At 35.8% G+C, this 21014-nt stretch overlaps 1 protein-coding gene across 9 annotated transcripts in view; it reads left to right on the top strand.

Moving 5' to 3' along the window:
* The window catches only part of dmd (dystrophin), a 721300-nt gene that overhangs the window by 343280 nt on the left and 357006 nt on the right, over window positions 1-21014 (top strand). For all 9 annotated transcript variants that reach the window (XM_088914984.1, XM_088914986.1, XM_088914981.1 and 6 more), the window contains 4 exons: window positions 2110-2262; window positions 3220-3402; window positions 9978-10172; window positions 18925-19097. In XM_088914984.1, the coding sequence (XP_088771110.1) occupies window positions 2110-2262; window positions 3220-3402; window positions 9978-10172; window positions 18925-19097 (704 nt within the window). The remainder of the gene's footprint in view (window positions 1-2109; window positions 2263-3219; window positions 3403-9977; window positions 10173-18924; window positions 19098-21014) is intronic.

Below are 21014 nucleotides of genomic sequence, written 5' to 3'. Positions count from 1 at the left end.
AGAAAGAAATCAATAACCTTTGTATCCACTGCTTTTGATTTCTCATCAAATTCTCCTGTTGAGTTCCTCTGGGACTTTCATCTTACCAGCAGATTTCTGAGCATGGCTAAATAAGAGGCTGAGATGAATGCAGGCACGCTGCTTTTTCTGAATTACTATGAAACTGTATTCACACCTCTGCCATCAAACTGTCTACATTAAGAAGAAAGGCATGAAAGATTTTCACTCCCTGACATGACTGGTGAATATACATATATTTTGTTTTGTTTTGTCCAGTACTTGAAAAAGTAGCTCTTCTCTACTGTGTATATCTTAAAATGAATTTAGATAACTAATACCATTTTGGTAAAATTATTTTTTTCTGACACAATAGTTTAAATCCATTATAATGAAAAATAGTAGTGGCGTCTTTCATTTTTTATTTTTTATTTGATATTAAATAACATTGAAAGTGTTTAAAATATGTTTTACCTTTAGAACGTAAAAACTGAGAAACAGAATTTAAAATATTAGATTTCATGTAATCTCCTAGGAAATGGCTGGATGTACAGTAATCCTCTAAACAATTACAGCAAAAGTATGAGATGGACTGAATGCCCTCTTTTGATTGTAAACTTTATGCTGTTGAAATACTGATCACCTTTAATCACTTACCACTCAAAAGTTAAATTTATTTTCTTGCAATATTAAAAAAAAGACTAAATAGTGTTAATGGTTATTTAGTAGTATTGAAAATTCTATAGATGTAGTATAGGAGTGATTAGAATTGAAAGCATCTATACTGCTAGCAGAACTAAATGCTTACCTGTTTGGCCAAGTCTTTGACTTGATATACTGTAATTGGTGATGAGTGTGGCCTTGTATACATTAGTCTTATGTTGAAGAGAAGGTTTTCTGTTCACAATTCCATCCAGTGAGGTAGTGCTACAGTACATGGCATTTTTATGCTAATGCCTATCAATGTTTCTGAAATGCATCCCATTTACTTTCAAGAAGCCTGTTGTTAACATTCAGTAACTTGAATAATTATTTTCAGAAGGGTCTTAGATTAAGCTTAATAGTTTAGTAATTTGAAGCTGAATTTGTTAAAATAATTCATCATTTAATAAAGTGCTGAAAAAAACATTTCACACAAGTAGTTTGTGCATTAAAACTTTCAGAGCCTAATTTCTCAGAATTGTTTTTTTCTTTTTTCACATTGATCCAGAACACACTTAGATCGTTTGATTGTTTTTGAAAACTAGTGCAGTGTCTCGTCAGGCCATGCTTGAAATGTCATCAGCCAAGTCTCCAATGTCAATGTCAAATGGGCTGTACGCCATGTACTCATTACCTCATGGATTTAGAAGTCCTTCTAATAATATGTCTTAATGTTATACACGTTTAACCTAGGAATGCTAGATTTCTAGGAGTAATACCTAATGCCTCAAAATAGATGTATTAAACATTTTTGCTTTATACTAATTACTTACCACCAAAGGCAGCTTGATGTTATTCTTTTATTCTTCATAATGAAGATGGCATTCTGGTTGCAAAATGTTTGCAGGTTCGTCATTAATAATTGTGAAACAACACAATGCTATCTCAACGTAACACAGTAATATTCTTTCCTCCATAGCTTCCATACAAAGACGCTTGTCTAGGGGAGATTTCTATGAAATAAAACCATGGCGCCCCACCCGAAAATCATGGCGAGACCCCTGGTGTAGAGTGCTGCATACTGTATATTTGTCTCCGGGGGCTAAGGAACCCAACACATGGGCCAAGGAGTGTTTCCCTAACTGCAGAGGTTCAATAGTTCATGCTAAGCTTTCATTGAACCCTGGTGCCCAAAGACCAAAGACTTAAAAGACTGCTGGTCTAAGAGTTAACATGGAATCCTCATTGGAAACAGCGAGACACAGTAATCTATCCAGTATGTAAAATGTGCTCTTTATTCCAAGCAGAAATGTTAGCCCTGTATTTTCCTACTTCGTGATAGAAACTGTGGTGTATTCCTCTGAAGGGAGAGTATGAAAGAGCAATCCTGTTTTTATTAACTGAAAATTAATGTTCACATACGGTCATTTGTATCTTTTTTTATTTTGACCACGTATAAATGTTATGTAGGATCTGAGGTCGCTAAGGAAGAAGAAAGCCCTGGCCATTTCTCCCCAGTGGTATCAGTATAAGAAGCAGTCTCATGACCTGCTGCAGTGGCTGGATGACATAGAGAAACGGGTAGCTAGCCTTCCTGACCCAAGAGACGAAGAGAGGATTAAGGTAATAATTTACAGTAAAGCTATAAAAAGGTAATGACTACTACTGTATGCTATATTTCTGTATACAGTTTTTTTCTATTTTAGAAACTTGTTACAATCATATAAAGTACTGTAACAGTGCTTAGCTGTTGACCAAATGCTGTTTTAAAATAGTATCAATACTCGTGTGTTGTAATAAATGAGAAGATTGTGATTTGTTTTAAGACAAGCAATAAAGATGAATTTGTTACTGTAGAAGTAGAAATTTTGTTCTGCGTTCTGAAAATGGGCTTGATTTGACTTTGTGTGTCTTTGTTACAGATGATCAAAACATTTCGATAAATGGACGACCTGTTTGTCATGTTAAGATCTTCTTTTGTCCAGAAGCATTGTCTCACTCGTCATAATCCCACCAATGCAGATTTATGCTCAAATTTATTGAAATCACCTTTTTGTCTTTTTTTTGTTTATTCATTTCACTGCCTCATTACCTTTGCTTCGTTTTGTCTAATGAGTTTTTTAGCAGAAAAAGAGAGCCTGAACCGACTAGATGTGTTAGCTTCAGAAGTATCATAGTCCCTCAGATGATAAATCTGCTCTTTGATATTTGACAGCATAAACCACATTCTCACCCACCCCCTTCCTCCCAAATAAAAAAGTGTTTCATTACACATCAAAGAAAAGCCCTCAAGCTTCAAATAAAGTTGCTCCTTTCAGTTTTTAATTGAGTTATGTAGTTGAGCCAACAACACGGCAATCCTGCAATAAAAGATGCAAGACCTTTGCTTAGCTTCTGTGTACAGGAATTAAATTCATTTTAAATGTAAGATTTACTGCTTAAATAAATTGGGAGATAAGTGCCTCCTGACAACTGGCTTTATAATTTTTTTGACTTTGTTTTTTTTTTTTATTTCTTGAGTTTTGAGTTTCATTTAGTCCTCTAACTGCCTTGGGGTCCTCTATTGGTTTTGCTCACTAGGAGATTGATGCGGAGCTGGAGCAGAAGAGAGAAGACCTGAATGCTGTGAATAGACAAGCTCAAAGCTTGTCAAGGGACGGGGCTGCAAAGGCAGTGGAGCCCAACCTGATCCAGCTCAACAAACGCTGGCAAGAAATAGAGAGCAAATTTGCTCAGTTCCGAAGACAGAACTTTGCACAAATTGTGAGTTACCCCCCACCCCAACCTCTTCCTCCGCCTTGCAAACAGTATCGTTTGCAGCTGCTACTAACGAAGTACCAAGCGCCACTAACTGTGTCTGAGATGGGGAAAAAAAAAAACAATCTACTTGTTTTTGGTTTTGTTTTTTTTCCGCGGAGACAGTGCAGTAAGCATTGGGATGTCCTCAGTCTTGGTTTTCAGAAAGACCCAAGAAGAAAAGAGGTTTAGACGTCTTAGCTTCTCAAACATGCAGTACAAGAAATAAATGTTGATTTCTTTTGCCTCATTTATTTGCCACTAACATTTTGTGTGGGCCATGCTATGCACCTTATCTTTTTGTTGTCTTCATATTCTTAACTCGTGGAAGCACGTGGTGTCAATTATTTGTATATGTCTGTTCTCTTAGGTTTTGCATAATATGTTCCGTCTCTGACACGTTTTAGTCATACAGCATCTGCTCTAAATGCTCAATTTCTCTGTGAATCTACTCTTAGGACAACAGAAAAAGTTGTTCTTTGGCCTTGTGTTGCGTGTCTAGGATTCCTTTGACTTCCACAAAGGAAATTCTAGAAGGCTGTTGATTTGTAAATTTAAATCACACAAATATTTACCAAGCTGACACTTGTCATTTGAAATGTATTTAGCGTGAGTTTAATCGTATTAAACCGTGCTCCAGATGATCACGCATCAGGGCATGCAACATCTTTATAATAGGTTTATTAAATCACTATCATACATATTAGAGTCTGAATGACATATTAATACAAAATAACTCCTGAGTTTATTTGTACTTTTTTTATTCGACAGAAAGGAAGCTGGATTCCTTTTTAAGGTGAAAACAATATGGCCAAACCAGTTTATGTGTCTAGAGATGCAATACAAATATAAATTAAATTGGATTTAAAGGAAATGTAAAAAATTTCCAGGCATACCAATTCCATTTGCCAAAGCTAATCTTCTGGTTGCCCCTACTCCCTCCCTAACACACAAATGCATAAAATAATGAATGAAGATTAAACTCAACTGAAACCTAAAAATGAGCAATAATAGGTTTTGAAACTGTGTACTACTGCTACTGCTGGTACTACTGATACTAATACAACTCCAATCGCTGCTGGATTTACCTGACATTCTTTCTCTGTTTGTCTTTTTTTTGTTGTTTCTCTGTTGATCTTCACCACTTCAGTCTCATTCTGACATTATTTTATAAAATCACATTAATACATTTTATAAAAAAATAACTGCAACAAATGAGCAATACTGTATCTCATATACTGGTATATACCACACTATACAGTATACACTATATAATAAGAGGGTGAATATTAATTAACTCATGCTAATTCAAAATGTAAAGTGGCAGAACTTTCTGTACAGATTTCTAATTCTGCTTTCACTGAAACCCTGAACTATATATATATACAGTATGTGTGGGTATATGAGTCACATACAATTTTGAATATACCAGTATATCAAATTTTTCCTCTAAATACATTTTAAGCACTTTTCAGATTAAAAAAACAACCCCCAATCTAACGGATGTTATTGGGAATTTATTTCATGAATAATTAATACTTTCAAATCAATTCGGTGTTGAATACAGCCAGTAATACTGCATATTGCCAATATGTTACCGGTATATTTATTTTCCGACAGGTAATGAAATGTCACGATTCAAATTAATTGTTTCATGAAAGAGATTTATTATAGTATGAGCAATTTAACAACATCTTCAACAGCTCATATAAGAAGCGCAATAAACAATCAGTTTTATGATTATTTTTACGGTACGCACAACAACATACATAATCAGGGTTTCAGTGCGTGCATTCGGTGTCTCATTTTACATAATTGTCGGAATCTGAATTATTGCTACGAAGATTAAATTTGCATCCTATCTTCATATGGAACCTGACCGTTGAAATGTAAAAGTTAAATATAGTAAGAATGAAGAAGTATTATTAAAAGACTGCACTGATTTCTGCTTTTGTTAATTCGTTTTTAGGATTGTGAGTTTTATGTTCTAAAAAGTTCTTTGAAGAGAAATTAATAATGAATACAATATATTTATAGAATGTTCCTGGTAGGTGTTATAGCACTTATGAAAAAAACACAAAACTTTCTTTAAAACCAATATCCTCAGTGCTGGGGAATCTAATATACAAAATAATAAAAACACTAGTAAATATCATCCAACGTACAAAATATGGTCCTTCCAAACTGAACATTGAATCTTTCATCACTCGGTGTTTATTTTATTTTCAATGTATTAGAAATATGTGTAATCAAACTGCACAAAGAGTAATCAGTCACTTGTGAAGCTTTTAATAATTTCATCCTACAGTACTTTTCAAGTTTCCAAACTCATATTTTTAAAATCAGTAAAATATCATAAAAATCACATATAATAATCAGTTTTCTGATTACTTTTACAGGATTCACAACAACATACACAAACAAGTGTATTGGCCCCACCCATTAGTCTTGTGCCTCTTTCCCAGTAACTATAGTACACGTGAGGCATTTATTGACATACAGGGAATCTAGTTTGACAAAGCAAGTGCCAGAGAGAATGGATCAACGAAAGATTGAACATTGATTTATGTATGCAATGGTTTTAGTGTCCCATAAGAGAATGATATTTATTCACTTTAAACTGTTGACATCTTTATTACAAAAACCTTTCCGAGCTAGCGAGACAATGGAAAATCGAATAGCGCGACTCGTGCATTAAATAAACTCTGGAAGCTTGAGCCAAATAAATCAACACACAGTAGATGTTCAGACCCATTGCAGATTCTCTAAAATTTAGAGTTTTTGAACATTATTCTTTTAATCTTTTTAATGAATTCTTTCAATTAACTCAAACTGTGCTGACAGCCATTAGATTATATTTTTCTCCCGCTGTTGGGTGTTTCCACAGGAGCTTGTTGAAATATAACCAAATGTGTTTAATCTTACTCACATGGTATTAGTGTAGAATTTGAAGAGCTCAACTGTTATATTTAATGTACTGATAAAATGCTGCAGTGGAGGAGTACATAGAATCTTTGCCTAAACATTTTAGGCATATGGCCTACATGAAATATAAAAGTGATGATTTTCAATGGAATTGTTCCTTGATTGTTGTTTAATTCAGTAACCAAGGTAAATTATAAAACAAGGGCATCGTGTGTTGGCTAAGGACATTTTCTTTTTTCCTTGACAAGTTTGTTTTTCACCTCTCTTCACTTATTAATTACAGGCTTGTTTGTATGGTACCTCAAAAGAGGCCATTTCTAATCAGAAATGCGATCTGTGTTCAGGGGAGAGCTTTTCTCAGAGCAGCAATTCTTACAGTATGTAAAATCCAGTGTAGCTGAAAACATGCTGAATAAGGACTGAAAATATGAATTGTTTGATAATATATTTTGTATTGTGCCTGGTCACATGGTGCTTTCAAGTGAGGTAATGTACCTCCGTGTTAGTAATCCAGCCACACACACTTCACTTGCTGTGCGAGGATGAGCTACAGTACGTTAGATGATGGAAGACTGAAGTTACAGTATGTGTTGTTATAAGATCATATAATATGGTCAACGTAACCATGAGACAACATTGTTGACCCCTGACTAAGTTAATAATGCCCCCCTTCAACACACACACAGTTACACTTCTTCCTCACATAGTCATTAGCCCATCTATTGTTAGTTATTCTTTAGGTGTGGAAGTGATCTACCAACTTAAAAAACACGTAGAACAGGTATTTATCCATTCTCAGTTTTTCATTCATGGTAGTTGACAATCTGCAGCTGCACAGCACAAGTACCTGTACTTGGAGTTATAAAGTTACCAGCTGTAATTGCCTGGATGCCTCTATTACATATTGGTAAACCTCTAACTCAGAATTAGAATTACAGTATGGCTCTTTTATGGCACCCAAATGTTGTAGTTGACACAGTTATCGTCTGCCACATGTTGTGAAATGTGACCAAGTCTGTGGCAATCACAAGTGTGCGCTGTCACTGCAGTACAATTGAGTATAGATAGCAGATCAAACATATTATATACTGTGTATCCGTACACTGCATAAATCATATTATTTAAGCAAGGATAAAAATAAATTTCTGTTTTTCCCTTTTTATTGGCCATTCCTGAATGGCCAGATTTCATTCAAATTGTCTTACTACAGGTACAGTACTTAGCAGGTACCTGAATGAACAGGAGCATAAGTGCTATAGTCAGAGATTTTTCTCACTGTACCCTTGGATGGAAAAGGGAGAAGCTGATTAGAAATTGGGGGTAATTAATATACTACCTAATTAAATTACAGCTGACTTCTTATAATCTGAAACTTAAAAATAAATTGTAAAAAAATGCTGTACACTCTGATTATCTCTGTTCGCAGGAGAAGCATGTTGCAAACTTAAATTTAAAGGTACTAATAACCACAAATTTTTACATTACTGTCATGTTTTTCTTCCCAAAGAGCTTTACATACAGTAGAAGAGACCCACTATATCCACCTCTGAAGGCAACACTTAACTTCTGCAAATGCTTAGCACTTAATATACGCCAACAGCCTAACTACACACCAGATCAGGTAGAAAATTGAGAAACTTTAGGTTCACGAGAATTTACAAACCCAGATTGAAATTTATCCACAATACTGGGGTTAACACTCATGATTTTGTGAACTAAACAATCATTTTGTCAGTTTAAAATTTCATCTGTAAATTGCCACATACTCCAGCAGTGGTCTTGAACTTCTGATCAAGAGGCAAGAGCACTACTTACCAGTATCTACTACTACCACCATTCACAGCAACAACCTGGTTTTCCTTATACTGTAGGTCACCCACCTTGGTACTAATTAGAGCCAGCATGGCTTCACTTCTGAGATATCACAAAATCAGAATCAGACTAGTAATTTTGTCACCAATTAACAGATTAACAATGCTTTAATAGTCTTCTGTCACAAAGTATTTTCTCTTTTTATACAAGCGTATAGACACACAAATAAGAATGCAACAATTTTATTTATAAAAGTAATGTCTTTCCGATGTGACGTAATGTTTAACATTTTTTGTGTTTAATGAAAGCTGCTACTGTATATATACATTCTAAAAGATGTGTAGTCAAAACTATTTTACGTTTCCCATGTCAGCAAATAATCCTTGTTGTATTTATTTATCCTATAATTTTAATTTACACACTAATGCATCTGCCTTATTCTTATGCAGTGGTTTTCAGATGAACCGAGTTCATGGTTTACAACACGTATCCCAATCTTATGCTTCGTCTGCTTTTATAAATTATTGATGGCAGACTCACTAGACAGTTTCCCTATCGTACTCACATCCGTGCCACTGGTTCAGTCTTAGAGATGCTCTTGAAATAGATTACCTGGAGCACCGAGAGCAAATCAGAAATTATACTGTACTTGTCGTGATTTTTGCTTGATTTACATCTGCTGAATTGAAGTGAGCGAAAAGAGAAGATCATGAGGTACTGTATAAGCTGAAGTAATGTATGGACTGAAGCAGATAAGCAAGAATAAGAAACATCATAATGAGTGATGAGTTATGGTATTGATCTGTTCTCTGCTGAGAGGACAGAAGTTGAAATTAAGTGCACATGCATATACACATGACGTTTAAAGGATTTTTTTAGAAAACAAAACCATTTTTTCTGATGCCAATTCCTGGTGATACTTTTAACAAATAGTTTTAAGATTCATGGATAGATATTGATTGCTAGAAACCAAGTGAGCAAAGATAAGACAGATGCTTTATTCTCTGATGTTGTTTCTGCAAAGTATGTTTTTCATAGTAGTTATTCCAGCAAAGAATGTCTGAAAGTGACAGGTGAAACAGAGGAAAGGATGAGCTTTCCTTTGGCGTCTTTAAAGATGATGGTAGTGACATAATTTGAATACTTTGTGAAGGGTGCAAAGTCTAGGTAGAAAAGAAGCCAAAGCTATCACAAAGAAAGTAAAGAAGTAGGAACAAGAACATTCAAAGGGACACTTGCATGAAATGGCTTCCCTGGGTTTATTGGCAGTTGAACTGTTTGGTAATCAAATAGGTGTTTTTATTAGGCAAACTAATAAGCCAGAATAGAAAACTTTCTTTTTTCCCCCATAGGGAGGGTTAAGTTATTTTACGGTATGTAATTTAAAGTCACCCCAATAACGAGACTTTCTGTTGGAAATTAAGCGTTTTCTAAATAGAAAAGTTATTTTACCAGCCCATCCAGCCATTCACCATTGGCTTGAATCTGTATATTCCAATCTCGATATTTAGTGTGGCCTTTATAGTTCACATTTTAAAAATGATCTGTATAAATATAGGATTATATATACTGTATATAAATATATATGAACACCTTGAAATATATAATTACAGATATTTAAAATATTCTTATGTTATACCTCTGGTATGTCTATCAGATCCACCGTTAAATATTTTGAAAAAAATACGGAACAGATGTCAGGTTTGTGTTTGGCCATATTTTTCATTTTACTTTAACAAGAAGAATGCATCCGTGCCGTTTGCTCGTACAAAGAAATGTAATTGTCATTGTGTGTCTAAACCCAGCATTCGGTTTACGAGGAGACGAAAGCAGTAAAGACCGAAGGACCAGCTGTGGAGAGCCCTCATGTGCCTTCTACCTACCTGGCAGAGCTGCGCCAGCTTCTGCACTCTGTAGCGGAGATAGAGTTCCTCCTCAACTCCCCTGAGTACTGGGCCGGAGCCTACCATGACCTGGTCAAGCAAGAAGACTGTCTGAAGGTGAGGGCTCAGGAGACATAGAGGAGGGCAGGAGAGCTGTGGGGTGCATGTGACGGAACTAGCAGGGCTTCTGGTTTCTGGGCAGTTACTAATTTGATTAATGGCACTTACATTTACCTCATGTTTGTATAGCTAGATGCAGTTCAATCGAGTTCGTTCTGATTTAAGCTGTAAGCTTTAATTAAACCGTTCTGGTGTATGTCTCGGTGAATCCCGACGACATTATATTCATGGCTTAATATGAAAATCTTAAATTTAAAGCAATTACAGTCAATATGAGCTGCTTTCTAACTCACTGAGTGACACACTATCACTGTGTGTGATGAGGTGAATATATACAAAACCCTAGGTGAATGAATGCAAATAGAGTACTTCTTACAAAATTGGATTTTTGTTTAGAATTCATGACTGTTCATCATATTAATTAAAGATACCTTAAATATTCTGTCCAATTTACGTATTAATAAAGCTAATTGCTTTTTGTGTTTACTGAATCGGTGTGCACCTGACCATTAATATGTCCCTACAGTGTCTGTTGAAAGCCTGAATGTTTTTTAATTTTCTCTTGGAGGCGAGAAGAAAGAATTTATACAGTATTACATTCTTTTTCAATTGCATTCATTTTGCAGTAATGTACTGCATAAAATAAAAATAAACAGTTGTCTAGTAGTCTTTAATTATTTAAGTAAAACAAATAATATCAAATATAAAGTATTAAATACAATGTGGTTGGAATTTTCTGAGCCTTTTCCCCTTTCCACAGGAAGAGCTTACCTATCAATGCACGTCAACATTTTTTGATTGCCAATCACGCCATACAATTTAAATGTGGAACATATACTGTATATGCAGCAATTGTCCATCATCTCAGCTCATTATTGTAAATCCTGTACCTGCCAAGAAGTGAAGAGAACCGCATACTTGCTTCCTCTGGAAATGTACTGTATATTGTCCTGCCATCACTTCTTAAAACTGCCAACCCACGGTGCAAGTAGCAGTTCTAAGGCATCATGCGAACGGTTTTTACCACTTTGGTTAGACTGATGGTTTTTTTTTTGGCTACAATACAAAATAGCATAGGACCCTTTTATAATTGAACTCCACCTGCTGCTTCTTCCTGTGAGTCTTATGAATACATATGTTCGGCAAGGATAACCTTGTTTAATGAGGAGAAATATCTGCATGGGGCAAAAATGAACAAATGTTCACATTTATACTCTATAGAAACATAGTACCTGGCATGCAAAAGCACCTCATGTATTTCCACAGAAGTATTCCACGAGGATCCTGCTGAAAGTCTCACTGCTGTAACTATAAAATGAAACAGTACGGTTTCATTATGATCTGTTTTCTGTTTTGTTTTGTTTTTCCATCTGAGCAGATGAACGTCCGCTCAAGAACTTATGAGCCTGAGCCGCCATGCTGTCGAAGAGCTTTGCTCCTGTTAAACTTCACATATTTTGCATGTTCGAATGCTTTTAGCTTCGACTCCTGCTGCATTCGAAAATGACCTGGACTCATCTGTGTTGACTCCCATGCAGATTCTTGTCAAACAAGCCAAGGTCATTCAGCGTGGCCCCATGTGCGTGCAGCCACAAATCAGATGAAGTCTGCTCAAATCAACCTGGCAGTGGTCCTTTTAGTGAATAAATGCCAATGCTTGCTTACCCTCTAGAGCTGATGGAAGATGGCTTCTGCAGGTCAAGGTGATGAGGCTTGGCAGGGGATATTAAGCAGGCCTGGCAGCAAGCCCACATACCCGTTATCACACAAGAGAAGATAAAGGGCTTTTTGTGATGCCCTATGCACCTGCTTCTTGAAATAGGATCACCGGAATATCGTGATTTGAGAATATTATTACAGTATAGACTACATACTGTATAATATAGTATATGTTACAGTATCACAGATGTTCGTTTAGTAATAATAGCAAACCATCTTCTCCTACCGGAGGCTTTCAATGAGGGTCCTTTCTGGAAAAGGTGTGGTGGAAGAAATCTGCCTTAAATTACGACTAAAATATATCATAATAAATAGATAATAAAATATACTTTGATTTCCTAATGGGAGTTGCTTATAGTGAACACCACCAAACGTGGATGAAAGAAAATCTTTTTTTTAAAAAAACAACTGCACTTTCATTATTCATATAAGTGGTAAGGTGCAGAATTAGCACAGAAATGCCTGGCGGGCCTAATTATGTGTTTGCATTAAAGGAGCGCTGTTTAATTAAAAAGGACCGGGAAAATGAACTTGTTAGAAAAACAAACTAGTTACAGGTATTCAATAAATGAAAACCTATTCAAGTCATTTATTATTATTACATCTAGTTTCATTCTAATTCAGTCTCAGTTTAAAACACCAGATCCATTTCTCTCTGGAGCTCGGATGAAAGAAGTGTGCACATTTCCAGTAGGAAAAGTTCCTGTGCTCTTTTCTTAATACTTGTACCGGTGTTTATTTAGATTATCTTCTGTATTTTTAAAAGTTTCCTTGGTTGCTACTGGGTTTTCAAGAAGGCTGAACACAGGAGAAAAACTGTCCAAAGATCTCTTTAAAGGAGTATCGATGTCAAGTGAAGGCACCCTAGTATTGACTGTAGAGTCCATCGTCAAAATGGTCAAGGCTAACACACTGTCTGCTACTCTGCCAGGAAGAGGGCATAAAGCTTTACCCAAAAGTGCAGGCAGAAAGGTAAAATGTGGGGAAAGTGCATCCAAATAGGGCTTTTCTTGAAGCCCTGGTATCATCGGGATGCAGGGCTTCCAAGACTAACCCTTACCCCCAGATTCATAAGGTCATCTGTGAACAGTAGATTCCCATGGAAATATAAGATGATAAATCAAAACACGCATCAAGCTGAATGACTGAAAGGTTAAAGGAGCAAACAAATCAGTAATCTTGATTGGTTATTGATTGGTTATCTCTAGTAGATTTAGTTGATCATACTGTAGAGGGTATGATCATGCATTATTTCAGAACCGCAGGCTTTTGGAGTTACTGTAGTGAAGTATGTTTTTTACAAGAACAAAAAAACAGCCTCACATTTCATTGAAAGACTGTGGAATAAGATTGGAGTTTCTGCATGGGAGTTTGAAATGAAACTTTTTTCCTAAGCTCTGAGAATTTAACTGTATGAGAGCAGTAACAGTAGGCTGGGGGCAGCATTGTTCTCTTCTTTGACTCTTGTTTAAAACCAGAATTGTATCATCTTGTCCACTGGGTTTTCACTTTCAACTCTTTCATTACATGTGTCTTTATACAGCCCTTCCTGTCTGAAACAAACCCTTTTGAATCCTGCTGTCAGTCTCAAGTGTTTAATTAGTTTCCTCATTAAGTAGATTACCTGCATATTATCTTTAAATGTCAGTCTACATCATTCTATACAGTTGCCTCAGAAAATCTCATCCACACCACAAAATGGCTGTTTAAACTTAATTTGTTAATTAAAAATGAATGACAAGGGTTTATTTGACTGTTCTTCCAATATGTGAGGGAGATTTGTCAGAGAGATTATTGACCTAAAAAAAAAATTATACTCACCCATAGAAAGTTGTCTTTCTTAAAGCTGTAGACCCATAATGACTGATTTACATCTTCAGCTAATCACTTGTTCCCTCACACATATCTAATATGATTGTATCTGACACCATCTTTAATGATATTGATTGCTGTGGTTACAAGTAAGTACAGCCATTGGTTTAATTTAGCTGGACTATTAAATTGTCAAGAGATGTGGTTGTGGGCACTATTCCATCTGAAATCCAAATAAATCTCTGGCAAAAGCCAGATGGGTCTGGTGCACTCATAGGATGCGGGAAGATTATATGTTTAATTGGAGAACCTTCAATGAATATTTATTCCCTTCTGAAAGCATTCATCACTGTCAATAACTGGCCCTAAAAAGGAAAATGCTGCTTACTGTTTAGTGAAGGGGTTAAGCGATTTGTCTGTAAGGTTAAGAGTCACATGCAGGAGGGGGCAGGGTTAGATATGTTGAACTAAATCATTCCAAGTATGTTTTTTTATCATGGATTTTGATATTTTTTTGTAAAGTATACATATACTACTTATACTTCAAGTATATTAAAGGTATTTTTCATGTGAAAAAATAATGGTCCTTTCAGGCTCTGTATTTTGACAGCTTTACAGTACATCATACGTAGTTTATAGTACACAACAGTAATTACACTTTAAAACCATTAATGCATTCTGGTTTGCAAAGGGCTATATTGTCTTACCTTCTTTTTTATAGTTATTTTGGACATTTGTAAATTGTGCTTCAACTCATTAAGATAAAGGCCTGCAAAATTATTTTGATTACTGAGAGTATATACAATAGAAGGGGTGGCATAACTTAGTGGGCAAGCATCTGGACTCATAACTGTAATAAGTAATAAGAATCAGTTGCTCTTGATTACTTAACTGAACTCTTTACTAAACTAATAATGTGGCTGATTAGAATAATGTTTTCGTTTTCAGCTTTTAAAATTGATAAAGATTTCAAGTTACATTTGCAATGTTTTAATAGATCATGATAGATAGATGATTATACATACTGTATAAATTAAAATATTATTTCAAATAAGTACCTCTAATAATAATAATAATTCCTTCCACTTATATAGTGCTTTTCTGGACACTCCACTCAAAGTGCTTTATGATTCCCCTCCACCACCACCAGTGTGCAGCCTCACCTGGATGATGTGTACAGCAGCCATAGTGCACCAGTACGCTCACCGCACATCAGCTATCAGTGTGGAGAACAGGGTGATGAAGCCAATTCATAGATGGGGATTATAAGGAGGCCGTCATTGGTAAAGTTCAGGGGGATTTACATTCCATCCGAAGGACGGCGCCTTTTTTGCTGTATAGTGTTTCCATTACTATAATGGGGAAATTTGATCCACACAGACCACAGGATTAGTACCACCTACTGGCACCTCTTCCAGCAGGAGCCTTAGTTTTTCCCAGGAGGTCTCCCACCCAGGTACTGGCCAGGCTCACACCTGCTGAACTTCAGTGGGTTGTCACTTGTGAGCTACAGGGAGATGTAGAGCTCAGCTAGAATGAAGACAGGCAGACACCTTGGTGACCAGAACTACTGTACGTCTTGGAAAATGAACCTGAAATTAAGTGACTGTTGTAAGAGTCAAAAAGATGAAAATGTCAATAAAAATCAAAATAGTGTGTGACAAGATAGCTTATTGATTTTACCGTAACATGATGTCAGTAGCATAAGATACCATCGTTTTTGATATAGTTCATTATACAGTGAGTTGTATAATTATTTTCATAAAAATATGTTTGTAAGTAATTAAGAAAATCTGAATCACTGTTAAATATTTTTAACCTTTGTGGACCTATCAGTGTTACTGACAACAGCAATACCAATCACAAAACAAGCTATTTTGCTAAAGAATTGTTGGTAACAGTATTAAAGCCTACAGTATATATGCGATATGTAAAAATAGTCATCCTTTGAAATAAACAGTTATGTGTTAATTACTTTACTGCTTCTGCTGTGTCTCAAATTCTAATTGATGTAATGGTTGAACTCATTTGTTGTACTCCGGGTCTCAAATTCTGCCAAGGAAATAATACAAATAGTGCTGCATGTGCAAGGTATCTCAAAAGATACAGGAGAGATGGTACAGGAAAGGCAAAAACGTTTCAGTTATTCTAAATGAATTAAGAATCTACTGTATGTTCCTGTCTAACAAATTGCATGTTAACAAATAAAGACGGATCCTAACATATTTCACTTTTACTGGGGTCTTAAATTTACCCTGGAGCATTAATTTTGGAAACCCTGACAGGGAGATACATAAATTTACTCTCAGTAACATTTTCTTTTTCTCCACTAAAACATAGTACATAAAAAGTCTAGACAGTGAGGGCACTTGGATATGATCTCTCTTAAGTTACTCAAGTTATGAGAAATACTGGCACATTTGTTTTGTTGTCTTGGTCTAGTACTCTAAACAATATCTAAAAGCAAAGTCAGATAATGCAGCAGACAAAATTAACCAGACCTTCAGTCTTTTTCTAACTGAAATCTAACCAACAGCCTTGAGACACCCATTGTACATAATCTACCTTGCAAAGTTTACTTTAACTGATTAGAAGTGTAAAATTCTGAAATGTTGAGAAAACAAATAATAAGATCATAAAAGAAAGGATGCCATTAACCCTGTCCAACTGATTTGGTTGTGAGTACCTACAGTATTTGACCCAAAGATGTTTCTGGAAGGAAGCTGTTTCTTGAATGAGGTCAAGGTATCAGCTTCAATAATATGGATAGCCCGGATAGCTTGTCTCTAGGCCCCCATAACTCTTTGTGTAAACAAAGTGCCAAAACTATTCCCAAAACTGAAGTTCATTGGGTTGGTCTACTTCAATAGTTCCTTTGAGGATTTTGAATGCTTCAATCAGGTCAATATTAAAAAGATGAAGTTATCTGCATCCCTTTTACTTCAAGATTATAACCAGAATTTCGTCCCATATTATAGATGAGTACATTACATATTTTCAATGTAACATCCCTTAACATAAGCTTTTGTTTGGTACGATATTCAAAAGCACTGAAACAACAAGTATTTTAGCATCATTTATCACAGTAAATTTTTTCCTGGGTTTTTGTTCCTTCTCATTTTGCCTTTGCTGTGATATGCTGGGTTGTAAACTGTTTATTTACGCTGTGCATTGTTGCACAAATATACTTCAACAGGCTTACCTTTTTGCAGTCATATACCTCACAATAATTTACAGATTTTAAGCCTAATTTCTTAACTGGCTAAATGGAAAGCCTATAGGAGTTGACTAATAAACCTGTAGCAAAATAAAATACTCTAATTTAGACTGAAGAAGTTATATGTCAGAAGGTGACAATACCATCATCGTTACCTTTTACAGAACATGGCCAAAAATAAACATTATGTGCAAGAATGTTAAGAAATCAATAACCATTAGAAAAAACATAAAAAGCACAATAGGTGCCCAAAAAGCTTATCCTTACAGAAATACCCTGTCTCTTGTTATCAGTTACTGTATATTTTCCTCTTTATGTTACATTCATAAGGAACCTCAATTTGTTTAATGCTTAGAAGTAATGTCCTTTTCTTACTGCAATCCTTAATTTTAATAAATAAGATGCACTTCTAGCACAAATGATGTAAAGTGAAGGACACTGGCTAAAAGAAATTAATCAATCATTTAATTTAATGCGACAGAACTGAATGGATACTTTATATAATTTTGTCCCCCTTTTGAGTTGTAATTGTGCTTGTCTTATGCTAGATTGTGTTAGACAGCAGTTATAGTGTAAATAACAAGGGCCTAGAGCTAAATCCAGACTTAGAAAATGTTCTTTTGAATACAACATTTACAAAGTAAATAGCTTTTCTCTGCTGTTTAGTGTGATTGCAATTTAAAGCAGTCACACTAAATGGGGCTGTCTTTAAAGTCAACAGGTGACCCATTCATCTCTGGATGAGCATTATTTATTGGCATCTTATTGTAGTTTCTGCAGCGGAAGATGCATACAAATTGTATTTCCTATAAATTAGTCATATGTTAAGTCAGTACTGTCTTCATAGCATGAATGGCATTACTGTATAGCAGAATCTTGTTCATCAGATGTTTATGTGAGCTTCATGGAGTATCAGTACAGTATCTGGAGATGCAGTCCTTAACCATGTGATATATTTACCAATTCCTTAAACCCAGCAAATGTGCACATCAGAATGGCTATAATTCATGTTAATTTCTTATTAGCATAATTCCTCTTTCAATGTGTCCTGGGAAAGCCTTAGGAAAAATTCAAGTGTTTTACATATTATTGAAAAAGATTTGGACCATTTCTTGTTGCTGGTATTAACATATGAATGCTGGATTGTAATCTTTAGAGAGGTGGTATGACCACAAGCTAACAGCATCTGCACATGTGGGATCGCATTGCATAAAGCTAAGTAGACTGTTGCAATCTTTCAAAGCCTGTGTTGTAATGCTCATTGATCACGTCAGGAGGTAAGGGTTTACTAACTGTGGCAACTTATTTGGAAAATATCCTAAAGGAAAGTTTATATGGCTTTGTTGCTTCAGCAGATTATAAATACTTTTATTTTTCAATACCTTGGGAAGGTTGGACTGGATGTTCTCCAATTCTTTCCTGAGTTTAGTATAAGTCATTTGCAAGTGAATGTTATTTAGAAGCCAAGTTCTATTTTTTTCCCCATAGACCTATAATCTGCTGAATCTGCCACACCAATAAAAAAATATAATATCCTGGACATTATACAAGGTTTGCACTGCTTCGGTGGGCTCTGAAGCCTATTAGTGAATAATTTGTTTACGCATATAAAAACCACTGAAAAATGTCTTATATATCCTGTCATTCAGTCTTTCAGACATGGCCTATATATGTACTCAGTAGTTATCGAAGAAAAAAAAAACAATGTAAGCATTTAATTTTGTAACCCTAAAGTAAATATTGAACTATATGCAGTAGGCAAAATGAATTACATCTGTACAAAACAGGTAGGCCTGAATAGCTAAAGACATAAGTATTGCTAATAAATTGAAATAGGTTTCATCGCTTAGCTAATAGTACTGTAAGTGCTTATCTTAACTGTATAAATTTCACGTGTGCAAATGGTCATAGGCTAAAGCTGTTTCATGAGACCCATCAGCTGTCTTCCTCTTTTGTATTTGGTGTTGTCATGCATTACTGTCACGTTGTGTCTTCTCCCAGGATGCAAAAGTCAGTCTGACCAAGCTGACTGGCCCAGTGGGGAATGCCCAGAGCAGGAGATCTGCTGTCCTTCAGAACGCCTCACCTGTGGAATACAGTCAGATCCAGGACTCGGCCCGGCAGCTTGATACCAACTGGGAGAAAGTGAACAAGTTGTACAAGGACAGGCAGGTGTAAGTACTGAAGAGATTTCTGAACTTTCTTTTCTTCTTGTATAGGCATTCTGAGTGCCAGAAAGCTGAGCATGTTCTCCCCGGTGAATCATAAAATAAGGTCAATTGTGAACCTTCACATGTTTGAAGTTAAAATCTACAGTAAATACTTTACAATCACTGCAGATTGTAACCAGCATTTTCTTGAACTGCGTATACTGTATATGATTCTGTTAGATATACATTGTTTTATGGAAAATGGATCATCTGGGTACTTTGTGTCCCTAAAATGCCTTTTGCTGTATGCTGGGAAAAACAAAATGGTAATATTCTGTATAAAATAAAAACCAACAGTGAAGAAAATTTGGGTTAAACTCTATTAAATACTGTAGATGTATGGCTCATATTGTGTGGCTTGTTGGTCTTGGGGTATGATTCTCGCGTAGGGTGTGAGAGGTCCCGGGTTCAAATCCTGAATGAGCCCAGTTTCGTTATGTGATGATAGGAAGACCTATCAAACTCACTTTGGGGCTGAGCGGTGGCTCTGTGGCTAAGGATCTGTGCCTGTGGCTAGAAGGTTGCTGGTTCAAATCCTGCAGCTGGCAGAGGAATCCTACTCTGTTGGGCTCCTGAGCAAAGCCCTTAACCCCAACTGCTCCAGGGGTGCTGGACAATGGCAGACCCTGCACTCTGACCCCAGGCTCTCTCCCTAAAGTGATGTTATTATTATTAGATCCCTCCAGGTGCAGCTTGCTTTTTCAATATAACTACTGAATGTGGCTTAGTTTCACAGCAATATTACAATGAAAGTTTTCTCTTTTCCGATAATGTAAAAATTAGAGAACAGCTGCTCAGTCTATCATGCTTATCTGATACAAGAAGCATACTGATCTCAGGAACTGGGATTGAGGCATCTGCTTCAACAGAGTGCACCCAGTTTATTGTTTTCTTAACATGAACACGAATGCTACATGTACCTTTGTATCTGTTGCTTTTATTTAGTTGTTCTTTTGTGCAAAACGAAATTGTTTAAAAACTAATGAGCAGCATTATAATAATAGCACCTCATTAGAATGTGCTTGTTCAAAGTGCCCCTGTAGACCCTGTCATTTATCTTAAATCCTCTCAACCTGTGAAACTTCTAAAGCATGCTATCGTGCGCAGATCTCTCCTTGACACTATCCAGCAGCAGAGACGTTGGCATCACGAGAATGTTTTTTTGAACCTTTGTTACATCTTATGTTACATCATGTTTATGCCTACATTTTCCATGGCCAGTCTATGCAGTATTGCACTAAGAAGTTTTTTTTTACAATTCTACAATTATTTTTATTACATATATAACTTTATATCACATAATAATATATTACTTTTTATTTTATCACATCATAATAATAATATACCTTGAAAGACTGAATATCTGCATCACGCATTCTGGAAAACTTCCAAAAAAGCTTTTAGGCCCACCACTGTTTCCCTTACATTGCAAGGCAGTTGTCTTCCATCAAAGGAACGGAATACTGCTTTGAGAATAAACCACAGCAGTTTACAGAAAGGAATAATACCTAGCTTTTTCCTTGCTTCAATCTGTAAAATTACACATTAACAGCATTTTGGTCTTGCAGACCAAAAGAACACAGATTTAAAAAATAACACTGGAATTAGGCCCATGGTTCATCTGGAGGAATTAAAAACTTAACACGCTCAACAAAATTTAAAAAATAATTAGAAATAAGGAGTCAATATTTGTAATCCATTACGGGCTAATTGTGTTACAAGAAAAATGATTTTGCTAAAAGACTATTTCTGAAAATCACTGGTGCTGTTTTTTTTTATTACCATCAGAAAATGGGTGTATTGCTCAGTTTTGATTCTCCCGGCACAATTATATGACAGCCGTGGCCTGTGGGTCAGAAACAGTTCTGAAATTATACGTTA

This window comes from Atractosteus spatula, chromosome 4 (genome assembly GCF_055471065.1).
Source record: "Atractosteus spatula isolate fAtrSpa1 chromosome 4, fAtrSpa1.hap1, whole genome shotgun sequence".
NCBI lineage: Eukaryota > Metazoa > Chordata > Actinopteri > Semionotiformes > Lepisosteidae > Atractosteus > Atractosteus spatula.
This window is presented reverse-complemented; position numbering and strand designations above follow the sequence as displayed.